Below are 18,011 nucleotides of genomic sequence, written 5' to 3'. Positions count from 1 at the left end.
TTGGAAGGACACGACTGCTTTCCCTAGTCTCACTATGTTGTGATCCTGCTCAGAAAGCTTTGGGGATTCCCTAATGCTCCTCGGATAACCCCAAACCACCTCTGTCTGCCGCTTAGAACCATTCGTAATCTGGCCACTCCAACTTATTTTTCTAGACCAATTTTCTAGACATTATTCCTCCTTGTGTCCTCTGTGGTTCAGGCAAACATGTCTATTCATTGTTCCCCAGTGACGAGAATGTTCTCTCTCATGTACAGCCTATTTCCTGTCAAGTCCCAGTTCAGGTGTCACCCCCTCCTACAGGAGCTCTTTCTGGATCCTACCATCGTTAGAGCTTCCCCTTGCCCTTATCCATTGTACGAATGGTTTATGCTCAGGAGACTGTAAGCTCCTTGAGGGTAGGGACTCTTTAGCATAGGTATCCCGAGCATCCAGTCCAGGGCCTGCCACCCAGGAGGAGGTGCTCAATAATTCCCTGTCCAATTAAATATCGTGACACCACTCCATCTAGGGCATGGCCAGGTTTCTGGCTGCTTCTATCACTGCTGAAGCAAGTATTCTTGCCACAACAGCAGAGTCCTTCCACATCCAGACAGGCAATATTTTCCAACACCTGCTCCTCCTTCTCTTGCTAAATCTGAATATGAATAAGGAGACTTTAAAAAAGGAAAGAAGAATTGAAAAACACCAGGCATGCTTGCAACAGCTCCAAAAGAACCAAAGAGGGAGAGAACTCTCCCTGGAATGGACGGATACAACTCAAGGACTAATGCTCAATAGCCATCTGGGTTGCCAATTTGGCTTTTAAGATAACTAAGGTTAAGCAAGCAAATTTCTCCAGAAAACAGAATCGCTATTTACACTTTTTCTGCAGACTAGGCTAGCAATCTTTTTTTTGAGTGTTTGGATATACATGGGCTAATGTCAGGATTTTCAACAGATTGTCAACTGGATCATTGAACATCTCTATAGTTGAGGCTTCCAAGCAAATGAACACAAGAGGTGACAGTAAAATGTTATCCAAAGAAGAGAAAGTCTAGCACTGTATATAGCAACATTTAAGTGCTTTCAGAGATGGTGTTGATTCCTTGAAATAAGTATGAACAGTTTTGACTGTTTGGGGAAAATATATCTATCTCTTCCCTGGCTTCAATGTGGGATGCTGAAGAAGCCACTGATACAGAAGAGAGATAGCTCCTGCAGCATTTAACATTCAGTGAGTGAAACCATTATGTGATTTTAGAGATCCAGCAAACAAAATCACTTGTAGAAAAAGGAAATGGGAGGGAGCAGGTAGGCAGCTCTGTGATTTGAGAGCCAGGCCCAGAGATGGGAGGTCCTGGGTTCAAATCTGGCCTCAGACACTTCTGAGCTGTGTGACCCTGGGCAAGTCACTTCACCCCCATTGCCTAGCCCTTACCACTCTCTGCCTTGGAACCAAATCACAGTATTGATTCTAAAACAGAAGATAAGAGTTTTTTTAAAAGAAAATATAAACTGATACCCGGTCCTTTGTAAGTAAAGGTCAAGCCAAGGGAATATGGATAACAATTATCAAGCCCCTCACTCGGTTCTACATTGAGCTCAGGAATGAGCCTCATGTTTAGAGGCCACAGCTTGTAGGGCTACAAGGAACTTCAATAGCCAGTGACTCCAACCCTTTTTCTCTCTGCACTTTGAGGAAAAAAGAGAGATCCAATGACTTGTCCAAGCTCACACATCCAGTAAGTTACCAGCATAAGGAATGTATGCAGCCCAGAGAACCTCAAATTGTTTAGTAAAAGTGACTGCAGTGATCACATACCTGAAGACCATGGAAACCTCTTTTCTGCCCAATTGCAGAAAAGTTCTGGTCCTTAACATAACAGTCTGGCTAACCTGGAGTCTTTGTTCCTATCAGAGGCCTCAAATTCCTTCTTCTCACTCTGCAACTCAAACAGAAAATAGGACTGCCAAAAGCTGGAGGACGAGAACCTGCTTAACACCGTGATGCCTGATGGATAGAGCCACCACCATGGAAAGCTCTAACTCATCTCTGTGCCTAGGCAAAACTCCATTTGTACACCCTTCATCATTCTTACCAGTGGTGGGTCTTTGCTTCCAAAGGTGGTGATATGAACTGTGCAATGGTATTCTCCAAGGACCTGAGTCTCCAGGACCAGGATCAACTCTATTGTGCTGTGGGGGTTGATAATCCCACAAGGGTTCAGGCTAGAAAAAAGTACAGTAGGTGACTCCTCATATTCCTAGGGTTGGGAGGGAAAGAAGAAAACCCAAATGATAATTAAGTATACAAGCTTAGTAATCAATGGAATGGATCAATGGAATATTATTATTAAAAGGCATGGAAACAAATACAGAGCAATTCTGGATTCTCTGACACAAGTGCCAAGAGTCATATCTTGGAAAGATATAGATGCTTTTCCTGGTTTGACTATGTTGTTATTCTGTTCAGAAGCCTTCAGAGGTTCCCTGTTGCCACTAGGATAACGTCAAACCACCTTCATCTACCATTTAGAACCACCCAAAATCTGGCTAATATTTAGAAACTTATAATGTAGAGATACAGGAACTTACAATGGCACTAAGACATTTGGGATGCCCCATATAGTCCCGAGTCCTTGTGAATAGAACATAGGAGCCCACCTCTAGGTTTGATGCCAGCATAGACAGGGAATGGGGATACAAGAATCTGAAACTGCCTTCATCCATAAGAGAGGTTGTTGGATTCTAGACAAGCATGCCCTTCGCTAGCAATCACAGAGCTAGAGGTGAACTTCAGAAATCAAATTTCCTATCTTCAAGTAAAGTCATCCAAGTGGTCAATCTCAAACTGGCATTTTGTCTGTTCTTCTACTCTCTTCCATACTGCACTCAAAGAACTAAGAAATACAGTGATGGGCAAACTATGGCCCATAGGCCAGATGTAGCCCCCTGAAATGTTCTAACCTGCTAGACATTATTCCTAATCTGACGAATACAATGAGTAAGATACAATACAATAAAACTTGGAAAGAGTTGCCTTAGAAACAAACTGACAGATGAGCATTTCCTTTCCTTTGGCCCCCTCTTTAAAAAGTTTGCCCATCACTGGTCTAGAGGCATCTCAAACTCAGCACACCTAACATAAAACTCATTATCTTTCCCCCTAAGCCTATCCCTATCTGAATGTTTCTTATTCCTATCAAGGATACCACCATCTCTTCCATAACCCAAGTTCCTATTCTCAGAGTCATCCTTGCCTCTTTACTCTCCGTATCCCTCCCCCTAATCCTCCCCTCACGTCCAGTCTAATTCTGACTTCCCAAATCTAACAATGCATCATCTCTCAAATCTTCTCCTTTGCTCCACTCATACAGTCATCACCCTTATCCAGGCCCTCATCATTTCTATTTTATTTTATTTGTCTATTTATTCTATTTATCTATTTAGAACTGAAAAGGACAAGAGGAGCCATTCAGTCCAACTTACACATGAAAAGGGATCCCCAGCCAATCAACTTCTGCTCCCCCCCACTTCTAAGGCAGCCCATTGCCCTTTTGGACAACTCTAATTGTTGAGTTTTGAGCCTAAATATTCTTCTTTGCAGCCTCCACCTGTCACTCCTGGTTCTATTCTCTGGAGACACAAAACAAATTCAGTGCTTTTTTCCCCTCACATGATCCTTTAAATACTTGAATATAACGATTACACTCCTTGAATTTTCTTTTCTCCCTACTAAGCCTCACTGCATCTTTCAGCTAACCCTCATGTGGTGTCAACTCAAGGTTTTCTTGACCATCCTGGTTGTCCTCCTCTCAATTCTCTTTCTGGAAACTAGCTTGACTATATCTTTATTAAGCCATGGCACCCAGAACTGGATGTAATATTCCAAATGTCATCTGATAAAGCACTATACAAATGACTTGTCACTTCCTTAGTCCAGGAACCTCTCAACGTAGCCCAAGGTCACTTGGTTTAGATGGCTGCTTCAATCACACTGCTAACTTCCATTGAGCTTGTAATATAGTAAAACCCCCAGATCTTTTTCAGACTGTCTGATCATGCCACTCTAAATTTGTGAAGTTAATTTTTTAAAACCTAAGTGTAAGATTTCACATTTATAAGAAAGCCCAGCCCAATGTTGTAGCCTGCCCAGATTTTTTTTTGCATATTGACCCTACTATACGTCATGTGAACTAATTCTCCCAGCCTTGTGTCAATTGTAAATTTGACACATTTTATGCCTTTATCGAAGTCACAGATAAAAAAGCTAATAAATATTGAACTATGGGCAGATTCCTTGAGAATTCACTGGAGAAGATCTACCAAGTTAACATGGAATCACTAACACCTACTCTTGGCAAATGACCATTCGACCGATTTCGAATCCATCTAATTCACATCTCACCATCTTTTTGGCCAAAATATCATAAAATAGTGTCAATTGTTTTGCTAAAGTCTAGGCAAATTGCAAGCTTGTACTGTGTGCCTTAATTGACCAGTTCCAGTAATGCTATCAAAAGAAGGGGAATGAAGATAGTCTGGCATGATTCTTTCAAGATGAAGCTATGCTGCCTCTTGTTAAATACTCTTGCTTTTTTCTAGGTGTTCACTCATGATCTCTTCAGTGATCTGTCCCAGAATTTTCCCAGAAATTGAAGCCAAGCCTAGAATTGGCTGTTGTTTTGCTTTTTTCTTTAAATATGCACAGTATTTGATCTTCTGTGATACCTCTCCTATTTTCCAAGGTCTTTTAAACATGTCTAACTGTGGCTTAGTCATTTCATTTGCTAATGTTTTAATGATACCATTCATTTAGGCATTCTCTAATTAATTCCTTACTTATCTTGAGTGTCTATCATTTCCAGGGCAAATGATATTCTCCTTGTTAGAAATAGAAGCAAACTAAGAATTGCATATCTATTCCCCCTCTCTTGTCATTTATCATTATCTCATTCAACTCAAGTAGCTGGTGGCACAGTGGATAGAGTGCTAGACTTGGAGTAGGAAAGGTATGAGTTCAAATCTTCCATAAGATACTTACTACCTGGACATGTGTGTGTGACCTTAGACAAGTCATTTACCTCTACCTACCTAGTTTCCTCAACTGTAATTGGGGATAATAAGAATGTCCAGCTCCCAAGATTATCATAAGTATTAAAAATGATAATATCTGTAGAGTGCTTGGCACATAGTTAGGCACTTAATGAATTTTAATAAATGGTTATTTCTTTCTCTTTTTTTTCTTCCTACTACTGTGACACAGCTTAAAAAAATGCTTTTGTTGAATTCAGCTTGTTTTGTTGTCACGCTTTTGATACTTGTTTGATAGGGCCATAGTATGTTAATTTTCTGTGACTTTCTATTGCTTTGATCTTTTCTACATAAACCTTTAAAAATTTTAAATTAAGGAATTTTCTGTGTATCCATATCACCTTCTTCAGGTATCTCCCACTTTCCTTCCTCATTGTTTCCCTTTATGTCTTCAGAATTTCATTCATAATTTTTCCTACCCTTCCTAATATAGGAATGTTGAAGAATGTTCACCCACAGAATCCTACCAGTCTCTTCTCTGAATCCATCGAAGTTTTCTCTCTTGAAATCTAGGGTATTGTCTGTCACCTTCTGTCTGGAGTTCCTGTACTTTTCAATCATGAACTCACAAAATTTCTATGAGAATCTGCTCCACTGTTGCTTCCACTTCTGAAGTGTGAGATTATCATTAAGGCAAGGCAAGAAATTATTAGCTGCTCCACTTTTGGCAGAAAGAGAGCTCTAGACATGTGGATAAGTGAAGTCTCATACACATTAAAAGGGTATTGGGCCTGGGGCTAGTGGATGTGGGTTAAGATGCCAGCTTAGTGGCTACTACTTAGGGATCCTTTGCTTCTCCAAGACTTTTCTTTTGTTCCTGTTAGGTCAAGGTTTCTAGACCCTCTACCACCCTTCTGAACATATTCCAATCTTCTAGTGCTCTCCTAAACTGAAGACAATGTTCTTGCTGTGCTCTGGCTCCTATAGCATATGGTGATCTTATTACATGCTGGGATTTGGATATTGTCTTTCAATTAAGGCAAAAGGAATGAACTGCAAATTTAAATCAGGCCCCCCTTAAAATATGCTTATGTATTTGTTTTTTTTGAATCTACAGAGTATTTCCACTTAAAATCTAGGAAACTTTATTTTCTTCTTTTGGATATTATGCTAGTTTGTTGATATTTTATCCAGAAATGTCTTCTCTCTGGCTCCTGCTTAGACCTAGAGTAGCAGAAGGATACATAGCTTTAAGAAAGAAGGCCACGCAAACTTCCTTTCCCCCTCACTTTCTGGCTTGAACTGTCTATCTCTCTGGTTTTGCCATCCCCTTTGTGAATGTTATACAATTATATCTTATGCAACTCAAGCCATGGTTGGGGTCAAATAAAATCTTCTTCCCCCTTTCAATGAACTATAAATTTATATGTAATTATTTGCCAGTGCACCTTCTCTCTGCTCCTTTAATTGGTCCTATGACTTCTTCATCAAGGGTAATTTTCCTGGGACATTAACAATTGATTGAACTTGTCAATGCTTACACCTACAGCTGGAAGACCAGCTGAGCTGATAGAAGCCTTTTCTAGATGAACTTGAAACTAAAAACAAGGACTGTGGCACATCACATGCCAGGGAATGAGGATGTTTAGATTTATCTTTCTCATTGAGGGAATCCTGACAAACTGAAAAAAATTAAAGATGGAGAAAAAGATGGAGGAAGACAGAGACAAAGAGAAGAGGAAAGAGACAGAGAAAAGAGGAGAGGAGGAAGAGGAGAAAGACAGAGACAGGGAGAGAGAGAAAGGGAAAGGGGTAGAGACAGAGAGAAAGATAGGGACAGAGAGATGGAGAGAGGGAGGGAGAGAGACAGAGAGGAAAAGGGAGAGGGAGAGGGAGAGGGAAGGAGAAAGGGAGAGAGTGCTTACTTGTACGGGAACTCCATAGCATCCTGGGAGGTCATCATCATTGACAAGTTGCACCGTTTGCTGGTAAGGGTATTTCAGGAAACAATATCCATAGTTTAGCTCCCGATTAACCACACGGAGCTTAGGCACAACACACCTATTTCAGCAAGAATATTAAATAAATCAAATGAAGGAAGGGCTTGTTTATCCCCTGATTATGCAGAGACACAAGCCCAATGCATTTGTCAATGTCATGTGGTACCTTTTCACTGATAACTACATTAATCATTTTCAGTTTTTTCTCCTCCCCTCCCCCTACCTTTTTAATCAACACCTTTTGGCAAAGGATGCAGGGAGAAGTTAGAGGAGGTCCTTCTTCACGACTGTACTCTGTCATTGTCAGCAAAGGCTGCAATTTCCTGTCATTTCCCCCTTTTGAGCCTTCTTGGGCCCCCTTAGAATCAGCTTGCTTAGGGTAGTGCTCCTCCCCTCCAATGGGGCGCTTGCATATGGCCACACCAAGTTCTGATCCTCTGTACTTCTCAGAAAGGCCTCCCTGAGCTACCCCTCAGCTGTCAGCCGGTCTCCATGCTATCTAAGTGGCTGGTTTCAATTCCTCCCACTGATCAGCTATCCTAGAAGAGGAGAGCCACCAGCTGAAATTCCCAGAACTAGCAATAAACATTCCATGGTATGACTTCATTCACAGTTTGAAAAATTCCCTTTTCCAGGTGCTCTAGATCTTTCCTAACATGACTGGTGTTTTATTCCACTGATCAGAATTGTTGTTTAGTCATTTTAGTGCTATCTGATTCTGTGTGACCCCATTTGGAGTTTTCTTGGCAAAGATACCAAAGTGGTTGGCTGAGGAAAAATTCTCTAACTCATTTTACATAAGAGAAATCTCAAATGTTAAGTGACTTACTCAGGGTCACACAGCTAGTAAGTATCTGAAGCCAGTCTTGAAGTCAGGAAGAAGAATCTTCCTGACTCCATGCCCAGGATTCTTCACACTGTCCCACTTAGTTGCCCCCAAAATATTTATTAAATGTCTATTATAGGCAAAACTTTGGGGATACAAAGACACAAATAAAACATTCTCTGCCTTTAGGGAATTTTCAGGCTATTGGGTGAATGTAACATGTAGAAAGATAGGTGAATGGAATAAAAGGATAAATGGAGTAGGCAGAGATCACTAGTAAAAAAGAGAGATCTCATAAGGCTTTATAGAGGAGGTGGCCTCTAAATTAAGCTTTAAAGGAATAGAAGAATTCTGGGAGGCAGAGATAAGCAGGACAAGACAAAGAAGAGGCAGGAAATGAAATTCGAGTTTGGTGGATAGTTAAGTCATCCAATTTGGCTAAAAGAGAGACTACAGGGAGTAACTAAAGAGGGCTGGGCAGTTCAACTTCAGCCAAACTGGGGTGGTCTTTAAATGCCAGACTGACGAGCTTGTATTTTATTCCAGAGGCAATGGAAAGCCATTGATTATTTCTGAGCCGGAGTTTATATTGACACAGTTGTGCCTTAGGAAGATTAATTTGGCAGCTGTATAGAGAATGTATTAGGAACAGGAGAGATGAGAGTCAGGGAAAACAAATAGGAAACTATTATATAAAGTAGAATAAGCGAGAAAGGATGGTGAGGTGAACTAGTTATATTATTAGTTACATGAATAGAGAGAAGGGAGGGAATCAAGACAAGAGATACGTAGAGAGATATTTGGCAATTTATTGGGAAGAACCAAGGATGACTCCAAGTTTAAGTAATGAACCTTAGAAGAATGCTCTCAACAGGAATAGGGAGGTTAGGAGGGTAGTATAAAATCATCCAAGCCAATTTGCACACTGACTACCCAAAGATGAAGTCCTCAAATTTGCTACCAGAGAAGACTATGTATGGGGCAACATGATAGCTATCTTCAAGTATTTGAATGGCAATAATGTCCAAAAGGAATTGACTACAGAGATGTTAGATTTCCCCTCAACAGAAAGCCACCTGTCAGGGATGCTAGAGAGGAGATTTTCATTTAGGTAGGTATGGGTTGAACTAGATAGCCTCTGAGGACCCTTCCAATTGGGAGAATCTATAATTCTATGTGATTCTAGGCTCAAACTTTTTATCCTCTGCTGTGTCATGGACCCCCCCCTTTGGCAGTCTGGTGAAGACTGTGGACCACTTCAGGATAAAGTTTTTAAACAATTAAAGGAAATGCTACATTTCAGTTAGAAGACAGTGAAAATAAAGATGTATTCCCCCCTATCTAACTTAATGGACCAGGCTGAGAATACCTGATCTAGAGTATTATTCTACATAATGACTCTTCCATTATGGTGAAGAAATGGGCCACTCTTACTGTTGTATGATTGAAGCATAATATTCTAAAATTTTAAAGATGGCAATACCTCTTTTCCATGAAATTTTGTCAAGGGGCAACTTCTGACAGCCTGTGACAGTAATGGGCATAGACTAACACTTGTTAAAATGCATATATTCCTTCCCTTAACTCCATATCAAGTGCTTTGAAAGTATTCATTATTTCTAGTTTTGGCATTTAAATATCAAGTTCAGCTTCAGTGCCCAAAGATGCAGAATAAGTTCAAAAGTAGATGGTTGTCAATCTTTTTGGAAGCATAGGCTGCTGTGGCTACATCCCATCATCGGTGATAGATATTGAGAGATTAGGAACCAAAGGATAAGTCCCAGTACCTTGCAGTAATGAGGAGTGCCAGTACTTCCTCGCCAATGCCCTCTACATCCACCACTAAAGCTAGCTGGTACTTCTTTACAGTGTTGGAACATAAGGTTACCTGGGGAGAAAAAAGTAGAAACTCACACTGAGTGACAGAGCACATGAAATGTATTATATATAATGGGTATAAATTAGAGCCCTTCCCAATAAGATCAGGGGTAAAGCAAAAGATATCCATTATCTCCACTAGTGTTTGATACAGTGCTAGAAGTACTTTCTAAGCAATAAGAAATTGAAGGATAAATGCAGGCAAAAGAGAAGACAAAATGATCACTTTTTACAGATGATATTTGAGAGTTTGAGTCAACTAAAAATTAATTGAAACAACACCTTTGGCAAAGTTGCAGGATAAAAAATAAATCAATGTCAATCAACATTTCTGTATATACAGAAGCAGGAGAGCTAATGGGAACTGAAAGATAAGGTGGTGCTTGAGAGCAGGGACTCTATTTTCCATTTTGTGTAACCCCAATATTTAGTTCAGTGCCTGGCAAATAGTAAGCATTTAATTCATGTTTGTGTCGTGACACCAAAGTCTTTGGCACTATCAAATGATTCAACATCAGAGCCAGATTTTTTGTCAGCGAGAATGACATTAAAGATTGTGCATTTTCAGCTGTTTTGCTGCTCTGTGTCTTTCTGTGTCTGAAGCACTTAGTTCTGTGCCTGATAAGAACATAAAAAAATGTTTGTTAAATGACTGCTGTGAGGTGAAACATGTATTTTTGACTCTCCCTGTGCATATTTTCCTGTGCTAAAGAAATTATAGTTGTCATATTCGCTATGAGCCAATCTAAACCTCTTTATTTTAAACCCTTCCCTTCTGTCTTAGAATCAATATTGTGTATTGGTTCCAAGGCGGAAGAGTGGTAAGGGCTAGGCAGTGGGGGGGTTAAGTGACTTGCCCAGGGTCATACAGCTAGGAAGTGTCTGAGACTAGATTTGTACTCAGGATCTCCTGCCTCTAGTCCTGGCTCTCAATCCAATGAGTCAGCTAGCTGGCGCACAAAGTAACTCTTGGTGGTGATGACGACTTTTTCCAGCTGTTCATCAATCACCCCTTTATTTTCATTAATAGCATTTTGTAGTCAGGGGCAGAGCTGAGACTGGAATCAAGGACTCCTGACTCCTTCCTTATTTATTCTTCTCTATGGCACCCTACATTTCTGAATTTTGCTAGACTTATTTGATTTAATTAAAATGTTTAAAAGTACCCATGACCGAATTCTATCCTGCAGAACTCTCTCAGTTGAGCATATTTGTCATGCACACTGACTTTCACTTCCCCCCACTTCACTATAAAACCATTAGACAAATAAATTAGGAATATATATATATATATAATGGTTGAGAGTTTCTGGTGGTCAGTGTAGACCAGCACAGTGCCATAGGCATAAAATATCAGTTTTAATGGAAAAAATTGCCTGGGAAAGGCAGCATGAATAAGTGGATAGAATGCTGATTCTGATGTCAGAGGACCAAGGTCCAAATCCTGCCTGTGACATTTACTTCCCTGGCTCTCACTTTCTTCATCTTTAAAATTGGGTATGTTGGAGTAGATGGCATCTAGCACTCCATCCAGTTCTAGATTTGTGGCCCAAATCCAGGCACAGACCAAATTCCACTGCTTTAAAAAGATGGACAGTCTGTTTTCCTCTATCTCATTCTATCTCTACTGTCTCTGTGAATAAGGCCCAATTCTCAAAGGGAATAGAATAAGAAGAAACGTGAACAGCTGGAATCAGCTTCCTATTCACACTTGAAAAGATAATATGAGTCCTGGGATGGCCCAAAGCTGATGTTTAAAGAAACCCTATCCCTGAGAAAGTTCTGCACTGTACCCGAACAGCAACAAATCCCTGGGAGCGGATGGAGCCCGAAATGGGCTTAATGGTGAATTCTCGTGGTTTCATTACTGATGTACATTCATTCTTCCATGATTGTTTTCTAATATCTGAAATTTGTTCCAAAGATGTAATACTTGGCTCTCCAATACCATCACCAGGCACACGGAGTTTAAAGGTCATGGGAATCAAAGATGTATTATTGAGAGAACAAGTCAAAGAACGAGGAAACCCTGGAGAACAAAAAAAAAAAAAAACAACAAAAGAGAGATGAAGAAGGAATGCTTGTCTGATTTAATAATGCATAAATTCATAATGGAAACAAAATAGAATCCTAAATAAAAATTCAGTTAAGTGGGAGAGTGGGAGAGAGGTTTAGGGAAAAGAGCAATGACTGTGGGGTCAGAGGACTCGGGTTCAAAGCCAGCCTCTGATATCTACTTAAACCTGTGTGACCTGCCGCAGATCATTTGGACACCATTATGGGCCTCAGTTGTCTCAACTATAAAACAAGAGGGTTGATCCTCTGTCGACTCTGGTTTTATGACCCTAATAATCCTTGGCTTTACTTTTAAAAATATTAATAGCAGAGAACTCCTGCTTAGGAACTCAAAACAAAGTCTTGACTTGTTTGTCCAAATCTCCCTTGCCTTAGCTTAGGCTCTTACTACCAAAGCAGGATGTGCTTAATAATGCAGGATTAGGAAAATTCCCTATTACTTTAACTTTTAGTAGATAGAAGGCCATTTCTGCTCCCTCCTCCTTCCCAAATGAGATAACATATATAAAACATTTTGTCAACCTTAAAGTGCAAATTCTTCTTCTTCTTCCTACTATATAGAGAGCAGCAGACAAAGGCCAGATCACTTTACAAAGTAGATAATCTGTGGCCATCTTGATCTTCTTAGCATGCTAAGGATCCTTCTACAGACTTATGAGGGTGTTGAAAACACATTCAATACTGTCAAACAGGGTAGGGATCAATTCTTAACTAAACAAGATGATGGCTAGGGCTAGCCATTCCCTAAACCAAGTCAGAGGTTCCATTTCCACAAAGTACACTCCAGACCCCAGACACATGCATTTCTAGGGCATGCCAGCACACTTGGGTTAATGTCTGATAAGCCTTAGAAATCCATCTCTACTAAATCACGCTACCAGTCACTGGAGGCAACACAATATAATAACCAAACCAAACCACAGCCATTTTGCTGCCATTGAAAGGTGAAAAATGTACAGCTAACACTTGAAAGGCAGCCTCACAGACCAGAAAGGGCATGGGAGGGAGAGCTAGAAGGCTTAGGCTCACATAAAAATTTTTCCAATTCACTCAATCATTATTTGAGTGATCCTGGGTAAGTGACTTAACATCTCTGAAATTCAGTTTCCTCATCTGTAAGATGTAGATAAAATAATACATCCACCTCCCACCTCACTAGGTTGACAAGAAAGCATTCTATAAATGCACATGACTGTTGCTATACTAACTCTTCCTCTGTCTTCTGGTCTATCTCCACAAAATACTTTATCAATATGATAAAACATAGTCTGTAAAATTTTATAGGTGCCATGACTGCCCCAAATCTATTATTGAAGCACATTTAGCAGAAATTAACACAGACAAAAACATTTCAGATATTCATCAGTTGGGCATCTGCTTCCAATAGGAAAATGATAGCTAATTTAAAAAAATAGCAAATCCAATTTATTTTTCTGGCTGCATAATGTGATATTAGAAATTTGGGAGTCCTTGAACTAATTTTGAGGTCCCTGATCTAAACTTCCTGTGGATATTTAGGGCTCTTTCAAACTATATTTCCCATGATTCCTCTTGTGTAATCACATAGACAGGAAGTGTAATAACGTAGAGAGAAGAATAAAGAGGAAGTGTCTAGAGGGGCATACTCTCTTTTCTGGCTGAAGCAGCATAGTGGTAGAGGTAATGGCAGGTCTTTCAAACTAACTCTTAATATGGCACAAGGCTTCATTTTTCTAATGGCTATAAATTAATCTTTTAAAACCATAATATTTTTAAATTTATCCTTTTATATCGATTTTATTTCTTACAATATTCTGATTGTCCATAGTGGGCATATATTCCCTTTTTCTTGTAAAAAATATATATAGAGTTACATTTTTTTTAATCTCTTGTTCCTTGGAAGACAAGATCTAGATTTTAGCAAAGAATTTGGAATCAGGTTGCTATGTAGCTGAACAAGATCTACACATCCTCTTCTACTTTTTCCCTTTAGTGAATAATTGTTTTAGGGCTAAGACTATTTTGAAGTGTTCAGAAGTGATGATATGCCTGGAAATTCATGCATACGTGAATTGTGGGGCCCTTTTCTACAATGCTTGTTTTTGATCGGAGAAAATGATCACTTCCATTTTACAGATAAGAAAATTGTGGCAAAGATTAGTTGTCAGTGACATATAGGTTAAAGATAGCCATGAGAACCCAGAATTCCAGAATTCCACAGAACTGGACCATTTCTTTTTTTTTTTTTACCTCCTACCTTCTGTCTTAGACTCAATATTGTGTATTAGTTCCAAGGAAGAAGAGCTGTAAGAGCTAGGAAGTAGGGGTGAAGTGGCTTGCCCAGAGTCATACAGCTAGAATGTGTCTGAGACCAGATTTCAACTAGGACCTCCCATCTCTGGGCCTGGCTCTCAATCTAGTGAGCCACCTAGCTGCTCCCTAGACCATTTCTTAATCCACAATTTAATACCATATTACTGATCTAGCATCAAGACTCTTTGCAAAAGGACACAAAGGAATGAAGAACTATGGTCCTTTGGAAAAGCATGGGAATGGAAGTCAGATGACCCTGTTTTAAATTCTGGCGCTTTTAATGACGATTTATGAGTCTTTGGATAAGCCACTTCCCCTCTGGGTTTCCATTCTCTCACATTTGAAATGAGGGGACTTGGACTTGACTAGATGATCTCTAAAATTCCTTTTCATTCTGTCTTTGATTTTTGAAAAGACTTTGATCTTTAAGAGAACCCTAGTGACCAACCCATCAGTATGAAGCTCAAATGGGGCTTACTTAAATAGCAGCCCTCCCCTGTAGCTGAGTGTGCCTCTTGGCTCCTTTTGGTGTGTGATTCACCTTGCTAAAGAGGCTTCTTGCTGGTTCCTGATCACCTCTCCTCCCCATGGAGCAAGCAAGAGCTGAGTCACAAACCACCCAGCTAAAAGAGTGTAAGATGAGAGCAAGAACCAAGTTGTTTCTCTCTTGAAAGTACAGAGTGGAGTGGGAAAACTTTTGTTGCTCCAGGGCCAATCCTCTTTCACCTGAGCTCCTTGGTTGGAGTTAGGGAAGTCCACAGGGGACCAACTAGAAGCTTCTGGTTGCATAGATTCTTTGGCAAGGGACCAGCTCTACCCACTGAAGGGGTTAGGAACCTGCTTAGATCCAGAGTAACTGCTTATCCAGGAAGTCAAGGGGAGTCCCCTGATTCCAGATTAAGTAGTAATGCTTTAACCAGAAGTTTTTAACTTGAGACCCCAAGGGGTTGAGGATAGATATTAGATGATCCATGAACTTGGAAGGGAAAAAATGACATCTTTATTTCAACATAACTGTTTACTTTGTAATGCAATATGTAATTATTTTATACATTTAAACACATTTCTGAGGAAGGATCCTTATGCTTTATGATAAGCATATCATAAGCATAAGCACAAGTAAAAGGAGTTTATAAGATTAAAAAAGGTTAAGAATCCCTGCTTTAAACAAAGCTATAATCAATCACTACCTAATTCTAGTAAATTGATCACATTAGGAAAAGAAGAAATTTACATAATATAAGAATTCTTTTCCTCCAGTGAGAGCAATATAGGTTTGCAAAACAAAAGGAGAGAAAGAGAAGGGAATGGGTTTTCTTCAAGAGTTTTGGGATAGCATGATCTTCGGCTGAGGATGATAGTGCCCTTCAACCAATTCACCACTGATTTCACATTTAAACTTCTGATCATCCCAGAAAAGCCTTTTGTGGACTGACTGAGCCTGGCTAGTCAAAAAAATCTGCATTTAAATAGATCCATTCTGAATGTGTGGACAGCTGGACTAAAGTATGTCAGCCAGACGGTGATTTTAATAGAGGAAGAGAATTGAAACATGAAAGCTCTCAAGTCTCATGGCAACTGGGAAAGTGGCAAATGGCCTTGAGACATCCTTGTCTGTAGAAATACCACTAATAATAAAGAAGAGCAATGGGACAAATAATTCTTTAACCCTCTAGTAATTGTCTGGGTCAACTCTAAGTTAACTATTTTGCTAAAGACATCACAATCCAAATATGGACAAAGTGATCCCTTTCCCTGCAAGGGTTAGAAGAGCCATTGTATGGAATCCCCAATTAAAAACCCAGGAAATACTCACCATAGGACACATCACCAAAATCTAAGGCAGGAACATTAAAATGGAAAGTTGGTCCAATGACACAGCCTCTATATAGGGGAGATAGAAGGGCAATAGACTTCATGAAGCCACATGTAATGAGAAGGTCCGTGGTTGTCATTAAAATGAATAGGGCACTTGGGGAATGGCTAGGTCTAAAAATTACAGGTTGACCCACAAAAAGACTCAAATTTACACACTGCTTTGATGGAGCAATGGATGTCACGGGTCATTTCCCCAAATACTAATTTAGTCAGCTGCTAAGGAAAACAACAGCCACCGCCACCCAACAACCTTAGCAGAATTAACAGTCAAAATGGAACTATTTTGTGTGAGAAAGCTCAAGGAATATATTGTGTAAAATGTGAATTTGTGTCAAAAACAAATATATGGGCATTAACATTCTTAAATAGAAAAGGAAAGAAGACTAGAGGACTAGAGTAAGCTCCTATGCAAAGACCTCCTCTTATGATTACAGGAACCCAGGCATAGGAAAACTTTTTTGATAATGCTTGGACATATTTAACAATATTAAACGTTTCCTTATTTGCAATAAACACCTGTTATGTCTACATTTGATTGAACCTCAGACATTATAGATTCATCAAAGAGAGTCACTTTCCAGTCATCTCCATACCATTTCCCTATGAGTGTTTATTGCTTTCCTCTCCCTTTATTCATGGGGTCTTGAGTGGGTGGGAGAGAACTTAAGCTCTCTGAGACTCAGTTTCATTATTCTGTGATGAAGTATAAGCATGAGAACAATCCCTGCCCTGCCTAGCCACAAAGTTATCATGAGGATCCAATAAGATAGTAGGAGTGAAAATCATTTTAAAACCAAGTAACATATTGTAAAATATTATTATTATTGAGAAAAGAAGATAATGGGATTTAGTATTGAAAGGGATCTTAGTGATTGTCTAATCTTAATTTTCTGAGTCCCAGAGAAGGGAAATAACTCAGGTAATAAGGTGTAGAATCAGGATCCACTACTTTTTAGAAAAGTACCCAAAACTCAATAAGTATTTCTGGACAAACAAATAAATGAAGAGTATCTGAATTTTCTATTAAATAAGCTATGTGCCATTACTATGGAAAATGGGATTTAATGTTATTTTTTTAAAAAAGGCTGGTATGATCATTCCCAGTCTCCTTGTTCAGGGAGTTGGAACATAACAGAGCAAGGACAGTTAGCCCTGAAGGTATCATTCTTCCAACTATTGCCAAACAAGGTCACTGAACTTGAGGTAGCTGTTTGTTCCCATACTGTTCTTCCCAAGGATAACATTTGCAGAGATGTCCAAACAGTGGTAGTTCCAACTGGCCACAAGGAAAATAAGAAAAAAATTAAAGACTTCTTTTTGTTCCAGAAAGTGGAAATTTCATCCATATATAAAATCCTGATTGAAACTCCTTACCTGATGGTTAGTTTCACAGGTTCGGGTGATCCATTGACACTGAATAGAAATTCCTCCCTGAAATGTCCCAGGATGCTCGACCTGAAGGAAATCTGGATGGCTTGCACCCCAGAGGGCTCTACGATACCTTCCTTGGGGTTAAAGATGAAACAGGAGCCCAAAGGTGTCGTTGGAGGATCCAAATTAAAGAGGGCATCAATGCTGCCTTTGTTAGACAGAATGGCCTATAGCAAGTGGGGGGGGGGGGAAAGGCAAGAATGAAAAGCTACACAATGGATGTATGTGTCTTTTCAAAGGTAGGAATTGCTATTTCTACAGAATCACTGAGTTGAAATGATTAAGGGAGAAAAAGTAACAGGGATTCTAAGCAAAGAAAGGCACTAGGGGAAAAACTAACCATCTAATGAAGTAGTTCTGAATGTTTTTCTGGGTCATGATCTCCTTTGACAGTCTAGTTAAGCCTATGCACCCTCCCCACTCAGAACATTTTAAAATGTCCAAGATAAAATATATAGAATTGCAAAAGAAACCAAATATATCAAAAGAATATTATCAAAATGGTTTGCTTTTTAAATAGGTTATTGACCCTGGGTTAAGAAAATCCTTGGTCTAATATTATATATATATATATATATATATATACACATATACATATACATATACATATATAT

At 39.5% G+C, this 18,011-nt stretch overlaps 1 protein-coding gene across 1 annotated transcript in view; it reads right to left on the bottom strand.

The window, feature by feature from the left end:
* The window catches only part of HYDIN (HYDIN axonemal central pair apparatus protein), a 417,120-nt gene that overhangs the window by 248,787 nt on the left and 150,322 nt on the right, over positions 1–18,011 (bottom strand). The window contains exons 9-14 of the mRNA XM_044659361.1: positions 17,341–17,564; positions 15,905–15,972; positions 11,514–11,749; positions 9,630–9,730; positions 6,942–7,077; positions 2,082–2,246 (exon numbers count right to left, since the gene is read on the bottom strand). Of these exons, the coding sequence (XP_044515296.1) occupies positions 2,082–2,246; positions 6,942–7,077; positions 9,630–9,730; positions 11,514–11,749; positions 15,905–15,972; positions 17,341–17,564 (930 nt within the window). The remainder of the gene's footprint in view (positions 1–2,081; positions 2,247–6,941; positions 7,078–9,629; positions 9,731–11,513; positions 11,750–15,904; positions 15,973–17,340; positions 17,565–18,011) is intronic.

The sequence above is a fragment of the Gracilinanus agilis genome, chromosome 2 (assembly GCF_016433145.1).
Source record: "Gracilinanus agilis isolate LMUSP501 chromosome 2, AgileGrace, whole genome shotgun sequence".
In the NCBI taxonomy this organism is placed as follows: domain Eukaryota; kingdom Metazoa; phylum Chordata; class Mammalia; order Didelphimorphia; family Didelphidae; genus Gracilinanus; species Gracilinanus agilis.
The sequence above is the reverse complement of the archived record's forward strand: the minus strand, read 5'-3'. Positions and strand labels throughout refer to the sequence as shown.